This window comes from Gavia stellata, chromosome Z (genome assembly GCF_030936135.1).
Source record: "Gavia stellata isolate bGavSte3 chromosome Z, bGavSte3.hap2, whole genome shotgun sequence".
NCBI classification, from domain to species: domain Eukaryota; kingdom Metazoa; phylum Chordata; class Aves; order Gaviiformes; family Gaviidae; genus Gavia; species Gavia stellata.
In genome coordinates this window covers 5,092,006-5,109,146 of record NC_082637.1, presented here as the reverse complement: position 1 = coordinate 5,109,146, position 17,141 = coordinate 5,092,006, and the positions used below count along the sequence as shown (strand labels likewise).

At 43.6% G+C, this 17,141-nt stretch overlaps 1 protein-coding gene across 1 annotated transcript; it reads left to right on the top strand.

Moving 5' to 3' along the window:
• Nucleotides 1-2,972: 2,972 nt before the first annotated feature.
• On the top strand, nucleotides 2,973-15,757 carry LOC104253446 (urea transporter 2). Its single transcript, XM_059833321.1, has 9 exons — nucleotides 2,973-2,989; nucleotides 8,477-8,639; nucleotides 9,353-9,542; nucleotides 10,173-10,301; nucleotides 11,425-11,617; nucleotides 12,987-13,134; nucleotides 13,745-13,879; nucleotides 14,842-14,891; nucleotides 15,581-15,757. The coding sequence occupies exons 2-9, from the start codon at nucleotides 8,492-8,494 to the stop codon at nucleotides 15,755-15,757; spliced, it is 1,170 nt and encodes a 389-aa protein (XP_059689304.1). The 5' UTR covers nucleotides 2,973-2,989; nucleotides 8,477-8,491.
• Nucleotides 15,758-17,141: the final 1,384 nt, after the last annotated feature.

Sequence of the window (17,141 nt, the reverse complement as noted above, 5' to 3'; positions counted from 1 at the left end):
GGCCAAGAGAGCTGGGACTGTTCAGCCTGGAGAAATGAAGGCTCAGAGGGATTTTATCCATGTGTACAAATTCCTGATGGAGAGAGTAAAGAAGGCAGAACCAGGCTCTTCTCAGTGCTGCCCAGTAACAGGAGCTCAGCTCCTGGGAGTGATTTCCCACCAATGAGGGATGACAAGGAGCCCACAAACATTGGCTACGTTTCACACATCCACAGCCCGACCTAGCAAAGGCAGACCAGGACTTGAGTATTAGCAACCTGCAGAGCTCTGTACGTGGATTTACGTCATTTTAAAGCACCTGTTGGAGTCCAAGAGCTGATGCAGACCTAATCCCTGCAGTGCAACCTGAGCCAAGGAGCACAGCCAAAACCAGCAGTATAATGGCAGTCTGCTACCAAGTGGTTTTCAATGTACCTCTTGAAGGCCACTGAGCCTTGAGAGAGGTGTGGAGATAGAGCGTGTGAAGCTGGATTAGGGCCATAAGAGTCTTTCCTGGCAGAGCTGACAAGTTCAAGCACTATACCCAGCTAAAGCAGCTAGACAGCTCCTGGCTGGCTAGCTCACAGTCAGGGATCATTCAGGCATTTGTCTGGAACAGCTCAGGTACTAAGTCTGGTTGGGATCCAACCACCAGCTCCTCTTCTGACCATGTCAACCACTGGGCTCAGTCCAAGGGGCATTCTCAGAGCCACCTTCCTGCAGAGCACAGCAGGCAGAAGAAACACATCAACCAGCTTCACTGGCAAAAAGCTGATGAGTTAAGCCATGGATTCAGCTCTCCTTAATGACATGGGACTCAGGTGCCAGACACCAACCCCAGCTGCCTTGTCCTCAGCACCAAGTGGTCTTCACACATGCCTAAAATCAAGAGGCACCTCGCTAGTCACCTGTAATTGTTACCTGCATGCTCAGTTTGCACATCATTACATGGATACTTAAAGCTTACCCAGCGCTGGTGGCCCACTCCCAGGCAGATGGTACCCAACAGCTACGTAACAGGCACATGGCACATCTTGATCCTTTTGATGAGGAATGGCCTCTGCTGTTTCAGTCTCCCCACCTTGAATCCCAAAGCCCAGAAGACAGCAGTAGATAGCTACCCCTTTGAGTGCTCAGCCCTGGAGGTTAGCGGTGGGCACCTGACTTAGCATGGATTGAATTACACCCAGGAGGTTTTCTACCGTTGCCACCCTTCTGCACCATACCTATAGGGAATCTCAAGCCTCAGGCAACCAGGAATGCTTTGGCTGGCTAAGGCACACAGCCTGGGCAGGCATTCCTGCACCTGACTCCAGCACCCAATCTGGGATCTGGCCTAGACCTTTTTGGAAGGTAATTGTTGGAAATTTAGGGATTCCCTAAGGCAATTGCTGCAGTAGTTAAACCCTCCCCATAGTTGGCTGCACCTATAAAGCCATCACATGGCAGTGGAGAACATCACTCCTCTGCCTCTCGTTCACAGAGCAGGCTGCTGCCAGGGACCTCATTCCCACGTAGGCATCAGCAGACTGTGATCCTGTTACTTATTAACCAGCTCTTTGATAAGCTAAACAAAGCATCACTCCAAGACATCCATCACGGACCTGCAATCCGGTGGCTTATTTGTGAATCCCCTCCAACATGTCAACAACCTCTTTAAAGCACCAGAATTGGGCAGGGTGGTCCTGAATCTGTTTCCCCGGAGGGGGAATGCGGCTGCTGAGCCTGCAGAGCCATCGCATCGCTCCGTAGATGGAGGCAGCACAACCTGACAGTGAATCCTGCCTGGCCCCTGCGCTGCATCCCTTTCACAGAGAGCAGAAAAGATGCTGGTTTAAATGACACTGAGGCTGGTGCCTGTCTGATGAGAGGAAGCCTTGCTCATGCAGCAATTCTAAGCTGACAACTGCTATCAGAAACGCTACTCTTAGGGGGGGAAAAAAAGAATGCAGTCTCCAGTTAGAAACATCTCCATCAAAAGAGAGGCACCCTGGGAATGAACACAGTGAGAATAACACCACACAGATGCTGAGGCTGTGTATGCACAAAGCTGGAGCCATAAAGCTAGATGGGTTCTGGTTCAACAACGAACCATTTGCTCCAGCACTCAGAGAAGTAACACTGCAACTTCACCCAAGCCATCACTCTGAGAGAGTCCTAAAGTGAATTAAACTGTGGTTAAATTAGCCTAACAGGTTCCTTAAGTTCGCTAGCTTTTTCTCTGCCCTTTTTCCTATAATTCACTCTCTCCAGACTTCCCTCTCCAGCCTCTTCTCTGCCTTTCACAGCAATTTCACAGCCTTATAAACCTCTCAAATATGCCATACTTCTGATATTCCAGATTCCTCCAGTGACCCAGGAGGCCAGGTTAAAAAAAAGAAGTAAAGATACCCCTTGAATTTCTCAAATAACTGATAAAAAGCAACTAAACCACAGAAGGTCACCAGGTCCTTCGCCCCTGTGTGTTAACAGAACAGTGCCTCCGAAAACTACCCAGAAACAGGAAAACTCGACAGGCTGCTGAACACGGCACGCTGTGATGCACACTCCCAGCTCAGTGTTTTGAGAGGGAAGGATGCTGAGCTGCCTGGGATAAGGAGAATAACGCTGGAGAGGTTGAGCTCAGGTATACCGAGAGTCTGCTTTGAAGCTTTGAGTCCTTTTAAGTGGTGGAGGAGGAGAAAGGACAGAGTTAAAGGAGAGTTAGTTAAAAAAAAAAAAAAAAACCCACAAAAAAAAAGCAGCAGGGAAGAGGACATTTGGAGAGGCTGTTGGCAAGACACCAAGGACAGAGCAAGAGGAAAGGTGGAGAATTCAAGAGGGAACCTTCTTAACATTTGCTTGGAGCTCACCAAATGGGAGGAGAAACAAACTAATTAGTAATACCAGGACAGGAGCCATGCTCGCCTATATAAGCTGGTGGGGCATTTTCTTTTTCCCACTCTCTTAGCCCTGCTTTCCTTCTGTCCTAGCCAGCAAAGCAACAGCTACCCCTGAACTCATCGGAGAGGTAAGAGCACTCTGTTCATTCCTTTTAATGCACAGCAATAAACATGCACCCTGTTACTGACTTACCTGGATCTTTCTTCTCCCCCAAAACACCTAACCAACAGCATTTGAACAGTTCTCCTGAGTGAGAGCAGTTAAGGCTCAAGAGGAGCACAGAGGTTAGGGAATGTCACAAGAATTCCAATTATTAAGAATTTTTCTAGCAGGGTGAAGATTTATTAGCACTGCTTAACCCAGTTGGCTGAACCTTTGAGAAAGAAGGAAAAAAGAACTGAAACTGGAACTCTTTAACATCTCCTTTTACTGCCTTTTTATTCTGCAAAATGAAAAATGCCCAGATAATAATAATATGCAGTTAATGCGATAGTATCTCTGGATTTCTCGGTCCCCGAGAGACAGATCTCTGAAAATTGAATTGCGAATGGGCTTAATGAATATTTGAATCTGAGGGATAAGCTTTCTTTTGAACTAGTGTTTTGAAATGTATCTTCTATGGGAAAACCTGAACTTTTTTTTCAGTGAGGGTCAAGTGCATTATAATCTCTCTGTTTTGGGGAGCGTGCTTGTGCATGCCTGTGTTTCTATATGTAACACAACACTATACTTACCCAGCTTTACTAAACCCCTGGTAACATTACACAGGCTTTGCTGGAATCAGAGGTGCTGAGAATCTGGCCCTTTCCTCCTATTGTACTTGGATGCAGGAATTCCTCTAAAAACATGCTGCACACAGAGCTGGCTGCCTGCACACTTCACAGCAACAATTCAGAGAATGCAAGATACAATGACTGTAATTGTGCAGTAGCAGTTCCTTGGACAAACAAATACCACGCGGTAATTTAAATCCTCTTGATTTACAGAGTAACTTGAATTTTGTCAGGGAGAGAGGAAAATTCTAGAAAGAAGAGAAAGTACTAGATAACTTTCTGCATTTTCAGAGATGAAAGCCCAACACCTAGCAACACAGGCACCAGCTTGGAAATAACTATTACCTGGGAGTATTAAAACAATTAGCCAAATAAAAGCCTCCGTTCCTTTCGCAGCTGCAAGCACAGCACCAGTCTTACCGTGCATAACACATAACGAATGTGTGACCAGGCTTGTCTCAATTTCAGCACGTGAATAAAAAAGTAATTGCAGGCCAGATGTTGCAGGAGTGCAGCACGGAGTCTGCTACACTGCAGCTTTAACGAGGCATTACTGAGATGCCGCAGGTATGGCGTGACATGGAAGAAGTGTACACAAGTGGAAGAGAAATTGATTTAGGGAGACATGAAGTTGCGTAACATCAGTGCTTTGCTACAGGACATTTATTAACTCTGAAAAGACGATAAAAAAACAATAGATTAGCTTCTTGGCCCTGTGATTATTTCATTTTCATGCAAAAGAAACTTTTTTTTTTTTGCCTATTCTCACGGGTTCCATTTCATAGCTGATACAAAAATATTTAGATACTTTTCGCTGCAAAACTTTCTCTCTTGCTTATGTGAGCATCCTTAGCGAGGATGGCAGTGAGATATTACCCAACAGCATAAAGATATCTAGGCAAGAGGAAGCAGCAAACATCTGGAATCACTGGGGAAAAGCAGCAGTGCCCCAAAACTAGCTCTCACTTTCCACGGTACACTATAAGAAAATAGTTTTAAATAGTTCTTCTGCACTTGCAGCAGAGCACGAATCACTCCTTGCACCACAGAGATGAAAATCACATTCAGACTTGCTCTGCCCGGGTCCTGCTGCTGCTCTGTATCACACCAGTTACATACCAGCATCGGGAGCCCACACTGCATTTCCTACCAAACGCTTGTCTGGAGCACCTCTCCAGGGGACACGTGAGATCAGGCAGTGAACTTCAAGCTGTGCGTCTGAGAGCAGGACCTACACAGTCTTTAGTTAAGAATCTGAGATCAAAAAACACTTTCCCAGACTAATAGAAATAAGGAATAAATATTGGTTTTTAAATCCTGTCCCCCTGCAGAAGCCAAGCAGTCTGTTCCAGCAGAATAGCCCTTTCACAATTATTTCCATTTTCTTCCTTCGTGCACTAAGAAAAAAAAGCCACTTTGACTGAAAACCACATGTTGATGTAACTTCAATAGTAGGTCTTCAAAAGACCTGCTGTAGACTGGCCTTCATGCAAACCCCGTCAGAACATGCACACTTCAGCTTGAATTAAAATTCAGACATCACTGTCTCAAAATACTCTGATCATCTCCCTTATTCTGGGATGAGACACTGTATTCTGTCCTCTCTTAAATAGCTGCTACTGCCTACTCCCTAGAACAAGGTAATGTGTTAGCAGATCATTAATCTAAGCATACGTGGCAGTTACTGCTTCTTACAATGTCAAAAAGTATTAAAAGTGTCCAAAAAATTCTGTGCTGGTGCCAGTTTCCAAGTGGTTCACTACTTCTTTGTACTTTCTTTGGACAACTAAGTAGTGCAAGTCCTCCGTGCTTTGCATTTCTGGACAGATGGGACAAGCCTCACGGCTGTGCTGATAGCTGAACCACCGCACGCAGGAGGCAGCCCTCCCACAGTGCCTGGAGTGTGATTCGGGGTGGCCATGAAGCCAGTGGGGCTGGATTTGGGTCTTTACAGTGTTGTGAAGACCCCACCAGAAACCAAGGGTGCTCTTGGCCTACCCATTACATACCTGCTCTGCAGGTGATGAGGGCATTTCATAATGATTTCATTTCACCTTAGCGTATATAAGCTGATAGGAAAGATGAACTGACGTTCATGGAATCCCTCTCTAGAGAGACACATCACTTGATAGACAGGGACATAATGAACATGAGTTTGACCAGCACTGCTGGCCAAAAGGTACCCATGATCACCCCTCCAATCACTGTGATTTTGAATATTCTGTAAGAACAAGTATGCAGAGCATTGACGCAGCCTTCATTGGGGGTGAAGTTCAAGCCAGGTTGGTGGAAGTGACTCACCTGGTCTTTTTGCTGTGCCAAGTGCATCGAACCGACTTCATTTCTGCCCATGAAAACCCAGAGGAAAGGAGTTCTGCAGTCTCAGACTTGCACCATGCAGCACTGCCTTAAGTGTGCACTTAAGTGCCTCCCTATGTCAAAGCAATTCATCAAGCTGTGATGAATTAGCGCCTCCAACTTGACCCATTTTCTTCTCCACCGTGCGAGTGGACCAGACAATGACCCCGATACTTCTTCGCATGCACATTACATCCCACGCTGCAGACTCCTGCGGTGCAAACAGCTCCTCACTCAGCACGCGGGGAAACATGTCGGGCACGCTGGCACAGGACACACAACATCACTCTGCAAATGCAGATCCAACAGCCCTTGACTTTATGGATTAGCAACAGAGAACACCTAAGTTACATAAAGAGGAAGATTCTTTAAATTGAAAACGTAAATGCACTTTCACCAAATGAAGTAATTTATCTTGGCTAGAAATTTTGATTTAACTGAAAGTGCATCCAATTCACTTTTTCCATTATTTCAGAATAAAATATGAGAAAAGCGAAGGTTAATGAATCAAGGTAATGAATTATAACTGAGCCAGGAAAAAGCCTTCCAGCACTGAGACACCATCCCTAGCAACACTCTCATCCCTTTCTTTTCTTCCTCCTCTAGCTAAGCTCCTCGCTTTTGAGTCCTACACAAAGTCAAATTCAACACTCTTCTATGTACTGGTCCTGTCTTCAGCCTCTTCCATGTGGAACTTATCCTTGCATTAGCAAGGCCCTTCCAGGAGGCAGAAAATGTCTATTTATTATTGGTGCAAATAATTACTACTTCCCGAAATGTCACCATCAGCCTTCCAATAACATACAGTAAGAAGCTGGCCAGGATGTACATTAACCAACCGTTCCACCACGAAGACTCAGAGCTGCTTAACCACATGTCTGGGTCTGCAAGTATAAAGTCCAGGGGTGAGGCTGCTTTTCCTGTATTTCTAAAGTATGAATTCTCTTCCCCAGCTGCCAAGAAGGCTTTTACTGAAGTTGCAAGTGAATCAAGGACTAACTCCAATAATTACATGCTCGTATCATCTTATTTAGACTATTAACTCACAACCTAAACTCTTTACTTCTTGCACAAGCTGTTACTCACCAGTGAGACCTGAAGCAGCTCTGGTTCTGTATTCACTCAACGACATACCTTCTGTTTTCTTTGTCTTGACAATGACCAAGAATTAGTCCTGCTCTTCAGGAAACTAAATACACTCCAAGGAAAGGCTTGGCTGTTTTGAATTTGCTGACTTCATATTGAGAATAGGCCTGCAAACAAATAACAAATTGGCTGTAGCACATTGGTTTTAAACTCCAGTGTTTACAGTTAGGTGTAAGTCTCTGATTCACATGCCTGAATGAAGCTGTCTAGAGCTGTATAAGGTGCCAAAGGCTATTCCAGAAACTCCTAATCCAAAGGACATGTCTCCCATAGGGGACCCTGTCTCTGCCAGCCTTGCGTGGATGCTCCAAACACCTTATTTAGGCCTAAACGCCTCTGTTTGGCCTATAACACTCCCCTACCTTATTTAAGTCTTGATATAGTGCCTGCTAAATTTAGTAACAGTCTTTTCATTAGTCCCTGAGGATTTCTTACTACAGGTCCCAATACGTGGTCACGTACCTTGTCTTACACTGAAGAGCAAAGGCCAGTGCAGACCACGTAACACCCTACTGGGCAGCTGGCAGAGAAAAGGCAGCAACACGACTAAGGTAGAATGGAAAGCAAGCACTCTGAATTTGGCCTTTAAGCTCTTATATCGGTGCTGGGTGCTTCTAAAGATGGGGCAGCTAAAAGTACAATTCAACACAGAAAAAAGAAATCTATGTATGTATGCATGGAGTAAAGCACCATGAACAACCCTCAAGCTAAGACCATGTTCATGAGAAAGGTTGAGCTAATCCCAGTAGGTGACTGTATAGAAACCCATAAACCTAACTTTAGGTACCTATTATTGATGGCTGATGAATAAATTCAAACTGGAAATATGGGTTAAGCAGCAGGGGAAACAATCATTGAAGCAGCTTCCTAGATTGTGGTTCAACTCCTACCAACTTCTGTATTCAACTTCTATCAATTTGAATCTTGAGGTAAGCTTTAACTTCTGTGAAGCCAGTGTCTCCTAATGCTGTCTTGCTCTTCTTGAAGTAGCCCTTTAAATCAAGAGCTGCTTCATTTCTAGAAAACATGGTATAGCTGAGCAGAGTGTTAAAATCAGGTGAAATACCGCTATGACACAAGGCTCAGTGGTTCCTTCTGGTGTTCACATCTATGACTGCATGAAAGTCTGGAAGGACAGCACAGGGTCCCAAGAGCAAATGAAGAGAGAATGTGCTCATGGAGACATGAGAATCAGGTGTTCAGAGTAAGGATTTTCCTCTTTCTGCTCCAAAATAACACGTGGTGAGCAATAATACATGGTAGAGAGAATAAAAAGAGATCAGTAAGAGGCATTGTAATAAACTCCCTTTTTTTTTTCCCCTTGAATTTTACCAAAGCGTCAGAACACCAGCATGGAAAATAGTGTTGATGTCAAGATAGAAACCAAGGGGGAAAGAAAGCCAATAAAGCAGAATCCACTGAGCAAAGCTGGGAAGAGAGTCTGCAGAGCTGTTGAGTACATCACTGGAGACATGAAGGAATTTGGAGCCTGGCTAAAAGGTAAAGCTACTTCATCATGACTAATTAGGGAATTCCAAAGAAGAATTACATCAAAGGAGTAATAACTAACTTCTCAGTAACGTGATTCAAGTTGAAGCATTACAGAAACTACCTCTGCCCTGATTTATTTCCATTTTGTAGGAAAAAAATCAGCTTTGTGCAGAGATCCACATATTGCTTAAATCTTGAGGATGACTGAGATGACATCTACCTCCAACATGCCATGTACAAAGCAAATTTAGTCCCACAGAACATAACCTGGGATGGTTATTCTGTGCTCTGCCATTCTTCATAACGCTCCCTGTCCTCTCAGCTGAGCAGTTTCTGTCAAGCCTGATGCCACTGTGAAGTTAAATTACACATAGGTAGGTGTGTTTGGTCCCCATAATAAATCAGCAACGGGATACACACACGATTTGCCATCTGAGGCACAGACATCATAAATTAGCTGGTTCATGTGAATCCGGTCCAGGGTACTTTATAACACGGGACTCTGGCAACCACACTGTTCGTCTCAGCTTTCCAGCTGTAAGACTTCAATATAGACCATAATAAATCCCAGTCAGGTTTTACAGTCTTGTTGATTCATTGCTTCAGTCATGCTGCCAAGTTCCGCTGCCAAAACTCTTCCCGAGTTTCAAAAAAAAAATCCCAAATCAGTTTCATCTGCAAATTTTGGGGGGCTTTTTATTATTTAATTTGATTTCTTCCAGATAAACCCCTCATGATCCAGTTTATTGACTGGGTGCTGCGTGGGATATCCCAGGTGATGTTTGTCAACAATCCCCTCAGTGGGCTTATCGTAGTTACTGGTTTCCTGGTGCAGAACCCATGGTGGACACTCACAGGCTGTTTAGGAACAGTGGTCTCAACTTTAACAGCACTTATTCTGGGTCAGGACAGGTAAGTCCATCCCTTTCCCCTTCAAAACCAGACTGTCACTTCAATGTCGACTTAAGTGTCAAATAAGTGACATGGATGAAAAGCAAGTATCTCCCAAGTGACCAGCAACAAGAGGAAATGGCCTCAAGTTGCACCAGGGGAGGTTCAGGCTGGATATTAGGAAAAATTTCTTGACTGAGAGAGTGGTGAAACACTGGAATAAGCTGCCCAGGGAAGTGGTGGAGTCACCATCCCTGAAGGTGTTCAAAGAACTTGTAGACATGGCATTGCGGGACATGGTTTAGTGGGCATGGTGGGGTTGGGTTGGTGGTTGGACTTGATGATCTTACAGGTCTTTTCCAACTGTAGTGATTCTGTGATCTAGCCTTCGCTGGCTATGTATCTGGTCTAGTAGGACCAGACAGATCTTCCCACCAGCTGCATCTGCTGCAAAGGGACACTGGACGTAACTACAGAAGGGGTAGGTGGGGCTGAGAAGACGTGGGACTCAAGCACGTGAAATTGAAGGTCGGTGCATGAGCCTTGGCAGGTCGTCATCCCACAGAGTCATAACTGCACGGGGACAGAGGGTGTGATGCGAGCAAAGCACCCACAGGGGAAAAGATTTCAAGGTGGTTGTTTCCTTCACAGATCAGCCATTGCAGCAGGCCTGTATGGCTATAACGGGGTCTTGGTGGGATTGCTCATGGCCGTCTTCTCTGCTAAGGGAGACTACCACTGGTGGCTTCTGCTGCCAGTAGCACTGGTGTCCATGACATGGTAAGTCGGATGGCTCCTCTGCTTCTTATTCCAGTCCCAGTGTCCCCACACTGAGACTGAGCTGTTGTATTTTTATGCACTACACAGACTGCAATAGGAAAGAAACACAACTGGCACATATGTGCTACTAAATCTGTATCATTATGTGCACTTTTAAACTTGAATGTAATCCCAAAACAAATAAAATACCCACATAATCACAAATAAACCCAATGGGGAAAAGGAAAATCGATGGCTGATCATATGTAATTCAATGCCCTGAATGTTAGCCATATTGCTGTGATGCACCAATTCATTTTTGCCTCAAGAGGAACATTATTTTAACCATTCCCTACCACCATCAACCACAAGCGTTTCATCTATTTAGGCCACCATATAAAAATGTCAAGAAAATTTACCTCTCCAGGCACAGAAGCTGTTCAGTGGTCCCAAGACATGATGGTTGATGCTAATGAAAACAAACAACTAATAATACTTTACTGATATATATGACACCATAATCTGCTAGGTATTTGGACAGCAAAAAATTTGAAAGCTGGTCTTTCGCCCCCAAATGTTTAGTTGGAGATTGCTAAACCATGCGTATCATCTGTCTGCCTGAAGTTCATGTAGCATTATACACACTTCAATAACAGAACTTTGACGTCAGCCTTTACTTCTGATCCAGAAGCTTGAACAAGGACACACAGCCACTTTCACAATTCATTCAGACCTGGCACGGGTGTCTTAAATTCAGCCTGCTTCAAGTACCAAAACAAACAAACAAAAAAAAGTAAACACCAAGACTGAACTGTGGGATAACTCCACTAAATCACGGGATCCTCCACATGAGTGGAGGATCTTGGGTCCTTCATGGTCACCAAATTCACCCCGTATATTGGATAACATGACAGGAATCTGTACATTGCTAACTGGCCTGGGAAGGGTAAGAAATTTACTGAGTGACCCTAGCATATCTCTGATTTTATCAGAAAGACTGAGGACATTAAACAGCTTTTAAAAAAAAAAAAAAACAAAAAAACCCAACAGAGTGAATTTCCAGTGGTTGGGGTTTTTTTTGGTTGTTTGAGTTTTTTTGCCTAGCTGACAAGCTCCTAGCGAAACCATTTTGTTCTTCTTTCAGCCCTGTTTTCACCAGTGCTTTAGGCTCAGTCTTCTGTAAGTGGGATCTGCCTGTTTTCACCTTGCCTTTCAACTTGGCCTTGACCCTCTATCTGGCTGCATCAGGACCCCATAACCTCTTCTTCCCTACAACTGTCATTCAGCCTGCAACAGCAACACCAAACATCACCTGGACGGATGCTGAAATGCCAATGGTAGGATGCCCTAAAGATAACAGCCTTCTCCATTTACAAAGAAAACCACTATAGAATCAAATTATCGTCCTTTATGTTACTGCATTATGGCTGGGCAATACAAAATTGCATTTATAAGATAGAGTAAACCTTTATGTTTTGGATAATAGCTAAGAATTGACACTTTTGATAGCTTGAAAATAAGAATCTTTTTGGTATCTGGTATCTTTCATTTACAGTTGGATCTAAATTATAATTTTCAAAGAGCCTCTAGAATCTAGTTACGTGCGTATAGTTATCTAGTTATGTGTGTATACTGATCAGAGCCCCGTAGATAAGGTTGTGCAGAGACTACCGGTTAAGTCACAGGTTAATTTTCGTTTTCCACATAGAGTGTGCTGTGTTTTGAAAATTGCATCTTTCTGATTAGAAATGAGCAAGCAGCTATGGAAGAATGGTTGCAAACTGGGGTGCAGGCACATGTTCATATATTTTTAGTTAATATTCAAGTGGGACCTTTAAAAAAAAAAAAATTATTCTCCTGCATAGCATGGTAAACAACATAGATACTAGAGTAATAGCTTTCCCCAAAGGCTGAGTGGATTATTTTGAGGGGTTCCCAGGGAGTGATTAAGAAAAGGAAGTTAACTGACACTAAATAGCAATCCACACAAGTGACATTTCTAGAAGAATGTTTACCATGGTGCATAATTTTATGGGGACCGTAAATGGACTGTTCCGTGTAGATGAACACAACATTTTGATGAAAAGTGTCTTAAAGCCATCTCTAAGCTGTAACCACATTGGCGTCTGTCCCATTGACCCAGCAGCTCTGATTCATAATCCTAGTGAATCCCGAAGGAGTTTCAGGTATATAAACACATTAGGGATACAGCCTTACCTGAGCAAAGTCTTGTCATTCTGGCCAAGCCATTATTGGCCATTTCATCCTCCCATCTGTCCACTCAGAGGCAAATACATTCTCAAAGGCATCATCTTCCTGAGCACTTCCGTTTCCTAGATTCACTGTCATGCTCCATAACAGCATGCAAAAATGGCCAAGTCAGCAGCACACGTAAAGACGATGGGCAAACCCTTCCAAGTCCTTTCACAAAAGACATTTACCTTTGATATTAGAGCAAAAACTCAGCAGAGGCTAGGGAACAAGGCATGACTCCTTTTCATCAAAGGGGAAACCCTGTGGAAATGCCCTGTCTGAGAAGCATTCAAACTTTCCACTTACAGTCCAGAAAGAGAGACTGCATCCAACAAATGCCAAACACGATCCTGGCCAAAAAATATACGTTTAAAAAAAAAATGAAATTACAAAGCCGATAACAAATTGTCTTTTTTTTTTTTTTTTTTTTTTTTTTTTTTTTAATTCCTGCAGCTCCTGCAAGCCATTCCAGTTGGGGTGGGTCAGGTTTATGGCTGCGATAACCCCTGGACTGGGGGAATTTTCCTAATTGCTTTATTTATCTCTTCTCCGCTCATTTGTCTGCATGCGGCAATTGGATCAGCAGTGGGGATGCTGGCAGGTAAGGATTTGACTTGTGCCACAGATTTATATAAAAGCATGGAGAATAAAAGAGGAACTGCAATGAGTGAAGCATTTACAGTCACAAATGTTTCTTCCAGTGGAGAATGACTACTTGAAAAAAAATATATATATACACTTCCATTTAAGAATTCTTTTGATTGACTTCCCCATTCTCTTACCTCATTTTATGCTGGTGGAAATCTTCAGAAGAAAGAAGATTATTTTTGGCTGAAATGAATTTTTATCATGAAATACTTCGTTTCTGAATATATTCTGATGGTTTTAGGAGCAGCTTAATAAAAGCCATAGCCATCAGTCTGAATGTGCAGGCCTCAGGGATGCATTTAGAGTTCACATATACACTCATTCAACTCATATATCTTTTGCTGAAATCGTATGGCCAAATTCAGCTCAGCAGCACCAGGGAAATTCTGCCATGACTGCATTAGATTAAAGTGGCTTTAGTCTTAGACAGTAGCAACACAACTACAAATAGGAAGTCGGCGTACATAAGCAGGCTAGACCCCTAAAAAGTTGAATTTATGCTATTTATCAGCTGCTTTTATCTCTTTGGCTAAGGAATGACTCATCTTCGACTTATTTTGCAGCACTGAGCTTAGCAACACCTTTTAGCAAAATCTACTCCGGCTTGTGGGGCTACAACAGCTCCCTCTCATGCGTTGCGATAGGAGGCATGTTCTATGCTTTCACCTGGCAGACACATTTGCTGGCAATCGCCTGTGGTACGTACCCTATGAATTTTCCCTACTGCTGTGTTTCCTTTTGAAGTGAGACAAGATGCATTTATACTGGAGGTGGGCTGAAGCCAGATGGCCACCTCTAGGCAGGCAGATGGATTTAGGCGAGACTGACGAATGATGGAGCCAGGTGTTGGAGCCATTGCTTTAACGTACCCTGACAAAATAAAAGCAGTGCTTTCGCTTTCAGCCAAGAGCTGTGTTCAAAACAAGAGATGCGATCAGTGGACGCTGATTAACTAAGGTCTCTGAAATGAGATGCTTAGTTTTGAGGCTTTAATTGCATTTGTTCAACATTGCTGGATTAATCATATTGGTTTTTCCGATCATAGATACCAGCTCAAATTCCTTCTTTGGAGAAGGACATATCTAAACTTTGAGAAAACTGGAGCTCAAAATCAGTCCACACCTGGAATTAGACAGCACAGTTTCCCCAGTCTATTGAAATGGATATCAAAGGCACGAGCTAGGCAACACAGAATGATTGAAAAATTATTTATAAGGTAATTCCATATGAAATTTCAATATCACAGTGAGCTGGGAGTGAAACTATTGCTCATTCAGTGCTCATATAAAAAAGATTTAGCTTTGTATCTCATTGACCTGCCTTCTAGCCCTGGAGGCAGGAGAGATGGAGGTGGAAGGGTTATTTTCCTATTTAACCCCATCCATCAAGCTACATACTTTCCATGTCACTGCATTTTTCAAAAGCCTCTGTTTCTATAGTCACACTTTTCATCACTCCACTTCTTTTTTTTGTTTTGCTTTTTCCGTGAACTCTGGGTTGGAAGTGACACAGTGCAAAGGAAAGAACTTTAAGAAGGGGCCGTCCAGGCATGGTCATAAATGTTGGTTGAGCTACCCAAGGCAGCGTGAGAGATGTTTGTCCTTGCTGGTTTCCTCCATGAGCAACTGAACTTACCACGAACTAACTTTCTTTTTCACAGCACTCTTCAGTGCCTATCTGGGAGCAACAGTGACTAACATGTTGTCTGTGGTAAGTAGTGTATCAGCTAAGGTCTTGTTTCCAACAGCAGATTTGAACACTGCCAGGCAAGACAGCAAGACTCAGAGAACAATTCAGCCAAAGGCAGAGGTGATCCGGGAGACGGGACACTATCTGCCCAGGGGTTTGGTGTGTTTCCCACTGAAACAGGCCACTTACAATCATCACTTACCACTTTTCATCCTTGGAGCTTGCATGAACTTCCACAGCTCAGCCCTTAACATCTCTGAGATAATTATATGCCTATACTTTGTGCCTGAAGCGATTGAGGAAAGGGACCTCCATATGTGTAAAGAAACCTCAAATTTGGTTTAATTGCTTTGCCCAAGTGCCAAAAGGCAGCCAGTACAACAGCCCAGGGAAAAGCTGAATGCTTCTGCTATCCACTCCTGTCTCATCTCCATCCACTCCTATCTCATCTCCATCCAAGACCACTGCAGATGCACATAAAGAAGGCAGCCTTCTCACCAGAGCTGGTAGACATTGCAGGTTAATGCACAGTGGCAAGATCTCATAAAGAAATCCTGCCTCCCCAGGGAGAGACTCCATGGAAAACCAAGCCAAGAATTCTTTGAGAAAGCTTGTTCCAAGCTGCGTGGCTCTGAGTTTTGTTCAAGGGCTGGATGATCAAATGAAAGAAAGACAGATAGTAAATAGGTGATTTATATTTTTCTTTGCAGTTTGGGGTGCCATCAGGAACCTGGTCTTTCTGCTTGTCTGCACTGACCTTCCTGTTAATAACCACAAACAACTCTGCCATCTACAAGCTACCACTCTCCAAAGTCACCTATCCAGAAGCCAACCGAGCTTATTATCTGAGGATGAAGAAACACCAGAGGTCTTACTGTGAGGTATAAAGACCCAAGCAGAGAGATACTTTGCAGATTTTAAGGCAAGAGCGCAAGGTGTTTCCCCAAAAAATGTGATTTGTGTGCTACAAAGTCACAAGACCAAAAAAAGTATCACCAGCTTCTGAGTGGGGAGGCTTTTTCCACCCCATTTGTTCGTTCTATCCTGATTAGATAGAAATATGCTGTGCTGGAAGGACCTTTCCCAAGACCAATCTGTAATGATTTAAAAGCACACATGCCTGAAAAGACACGTGAATTTTAAGCAGTGGGGAAATGACTTAGAAATTGGAAAAAAAAAAAAATCTGTTTGTGCAATCCAAATCACAGCAATCAGACGTAAAGCAATAAAGAGCAGAGCATCTCTCGCCGTCTGATGGGACTCCTAATTAATGGCTAAAACCAGCTTACAACAGCAATAGGATACGTCTTAGAGAGCTTCATAGTAGCAGAGAAGTGGAATAAAGAGTACCCTTTACTAAGTAGAAAATAGGTGGTGAAGAATTCTGCCTGGAAGACCTCTCAAGCCCGGTGGAGAGAGATGTGCACTAGGAATCATCACACACGAGATGGATACAGATAAATTGCAGGCAGCCTTGTTAACACTTGCAAGACTTGTGGTAAAAATCACAATAATGACAGGAAGGGGCTGTCTATAAGCCCCAGCCTTTGGATGTTTTAGTTTGCACTAGGCTCTAACATTTCGTGAAAAAAATGTTTCAGGCCTACACAGTTGGAGAGAAAAGTCTGTAAACCCAAGGCCAAGAAAGCAAATACCCGTGAAAAGAATCTTTTTCTATGCAAAAAAAAAAAGTAAGAAATTTCATGATTTTACGTTAATCTCATGATTTTTCTTAATACTTGAACTTGGTCATGGGTTAGCAAAGGAGGGGTCAGCAGCAAAGTCATTTCTGTCCCTTTGCTATGCAATAAAATGGCTCTGTTCAGTCTGTGCACAAGTAGAACTAATTTGAGTTGATCTTCTTGACCTCTCTCCCTACACCGTCCCCCTCAGCCCACAAACATCAAGCAGCTGCAGTGTCGCAGCCTGCTGCTGAATTTGCTGCTCTGCCGTTTCTCTCCGCCCCACAATGGGAAGGGGATGGTTGGGGCACTGGTGGACTTAGCAGGGCTCTGCAGAAGACCAGCCTTGTGCCACCTCTGCAGAGGCTCCTGAGGTCTGCAGGTAGGGAAGGAGGAAGGTGACCTTGCACCCAACAGGTTGGTCACCTCAACGGGTGTTAACTCAGCCACCTTTCTGCCTGATTCATGGAGATACTTCATCTCACGAAGATACTTGCGGTATCTTCACCGCAAATACTCCATATACTCAGGTCCTTCAGCTGGCATTAGCCTACATGCAGTAATGTCATAGCATCATAGACTCATAGAA

Coding starts and splice junctions, on each gene's coding strand:
- LOC104253446 (XM_059833321.1), top strand. CDS start 8,492: ATGGAAAATAGTGTTGATGTCAAGATAGAAACCAAGGGGGAAAGAAAG. Junction 9,543..10,172: donor CTTATTCTGGGTCAGGACAG/GTAAGTCCATCC, acceptor TTTCCTTCACAG/ATCAGCCATTGCAGCAGGCC. Junction 10,302..11,424: donor GCACTGGTGTCCATGACATG/GTAAGTCGGATG, acceptor TTCTTCTTTCAG/CCCTGTTTTCACCAGTGCTT.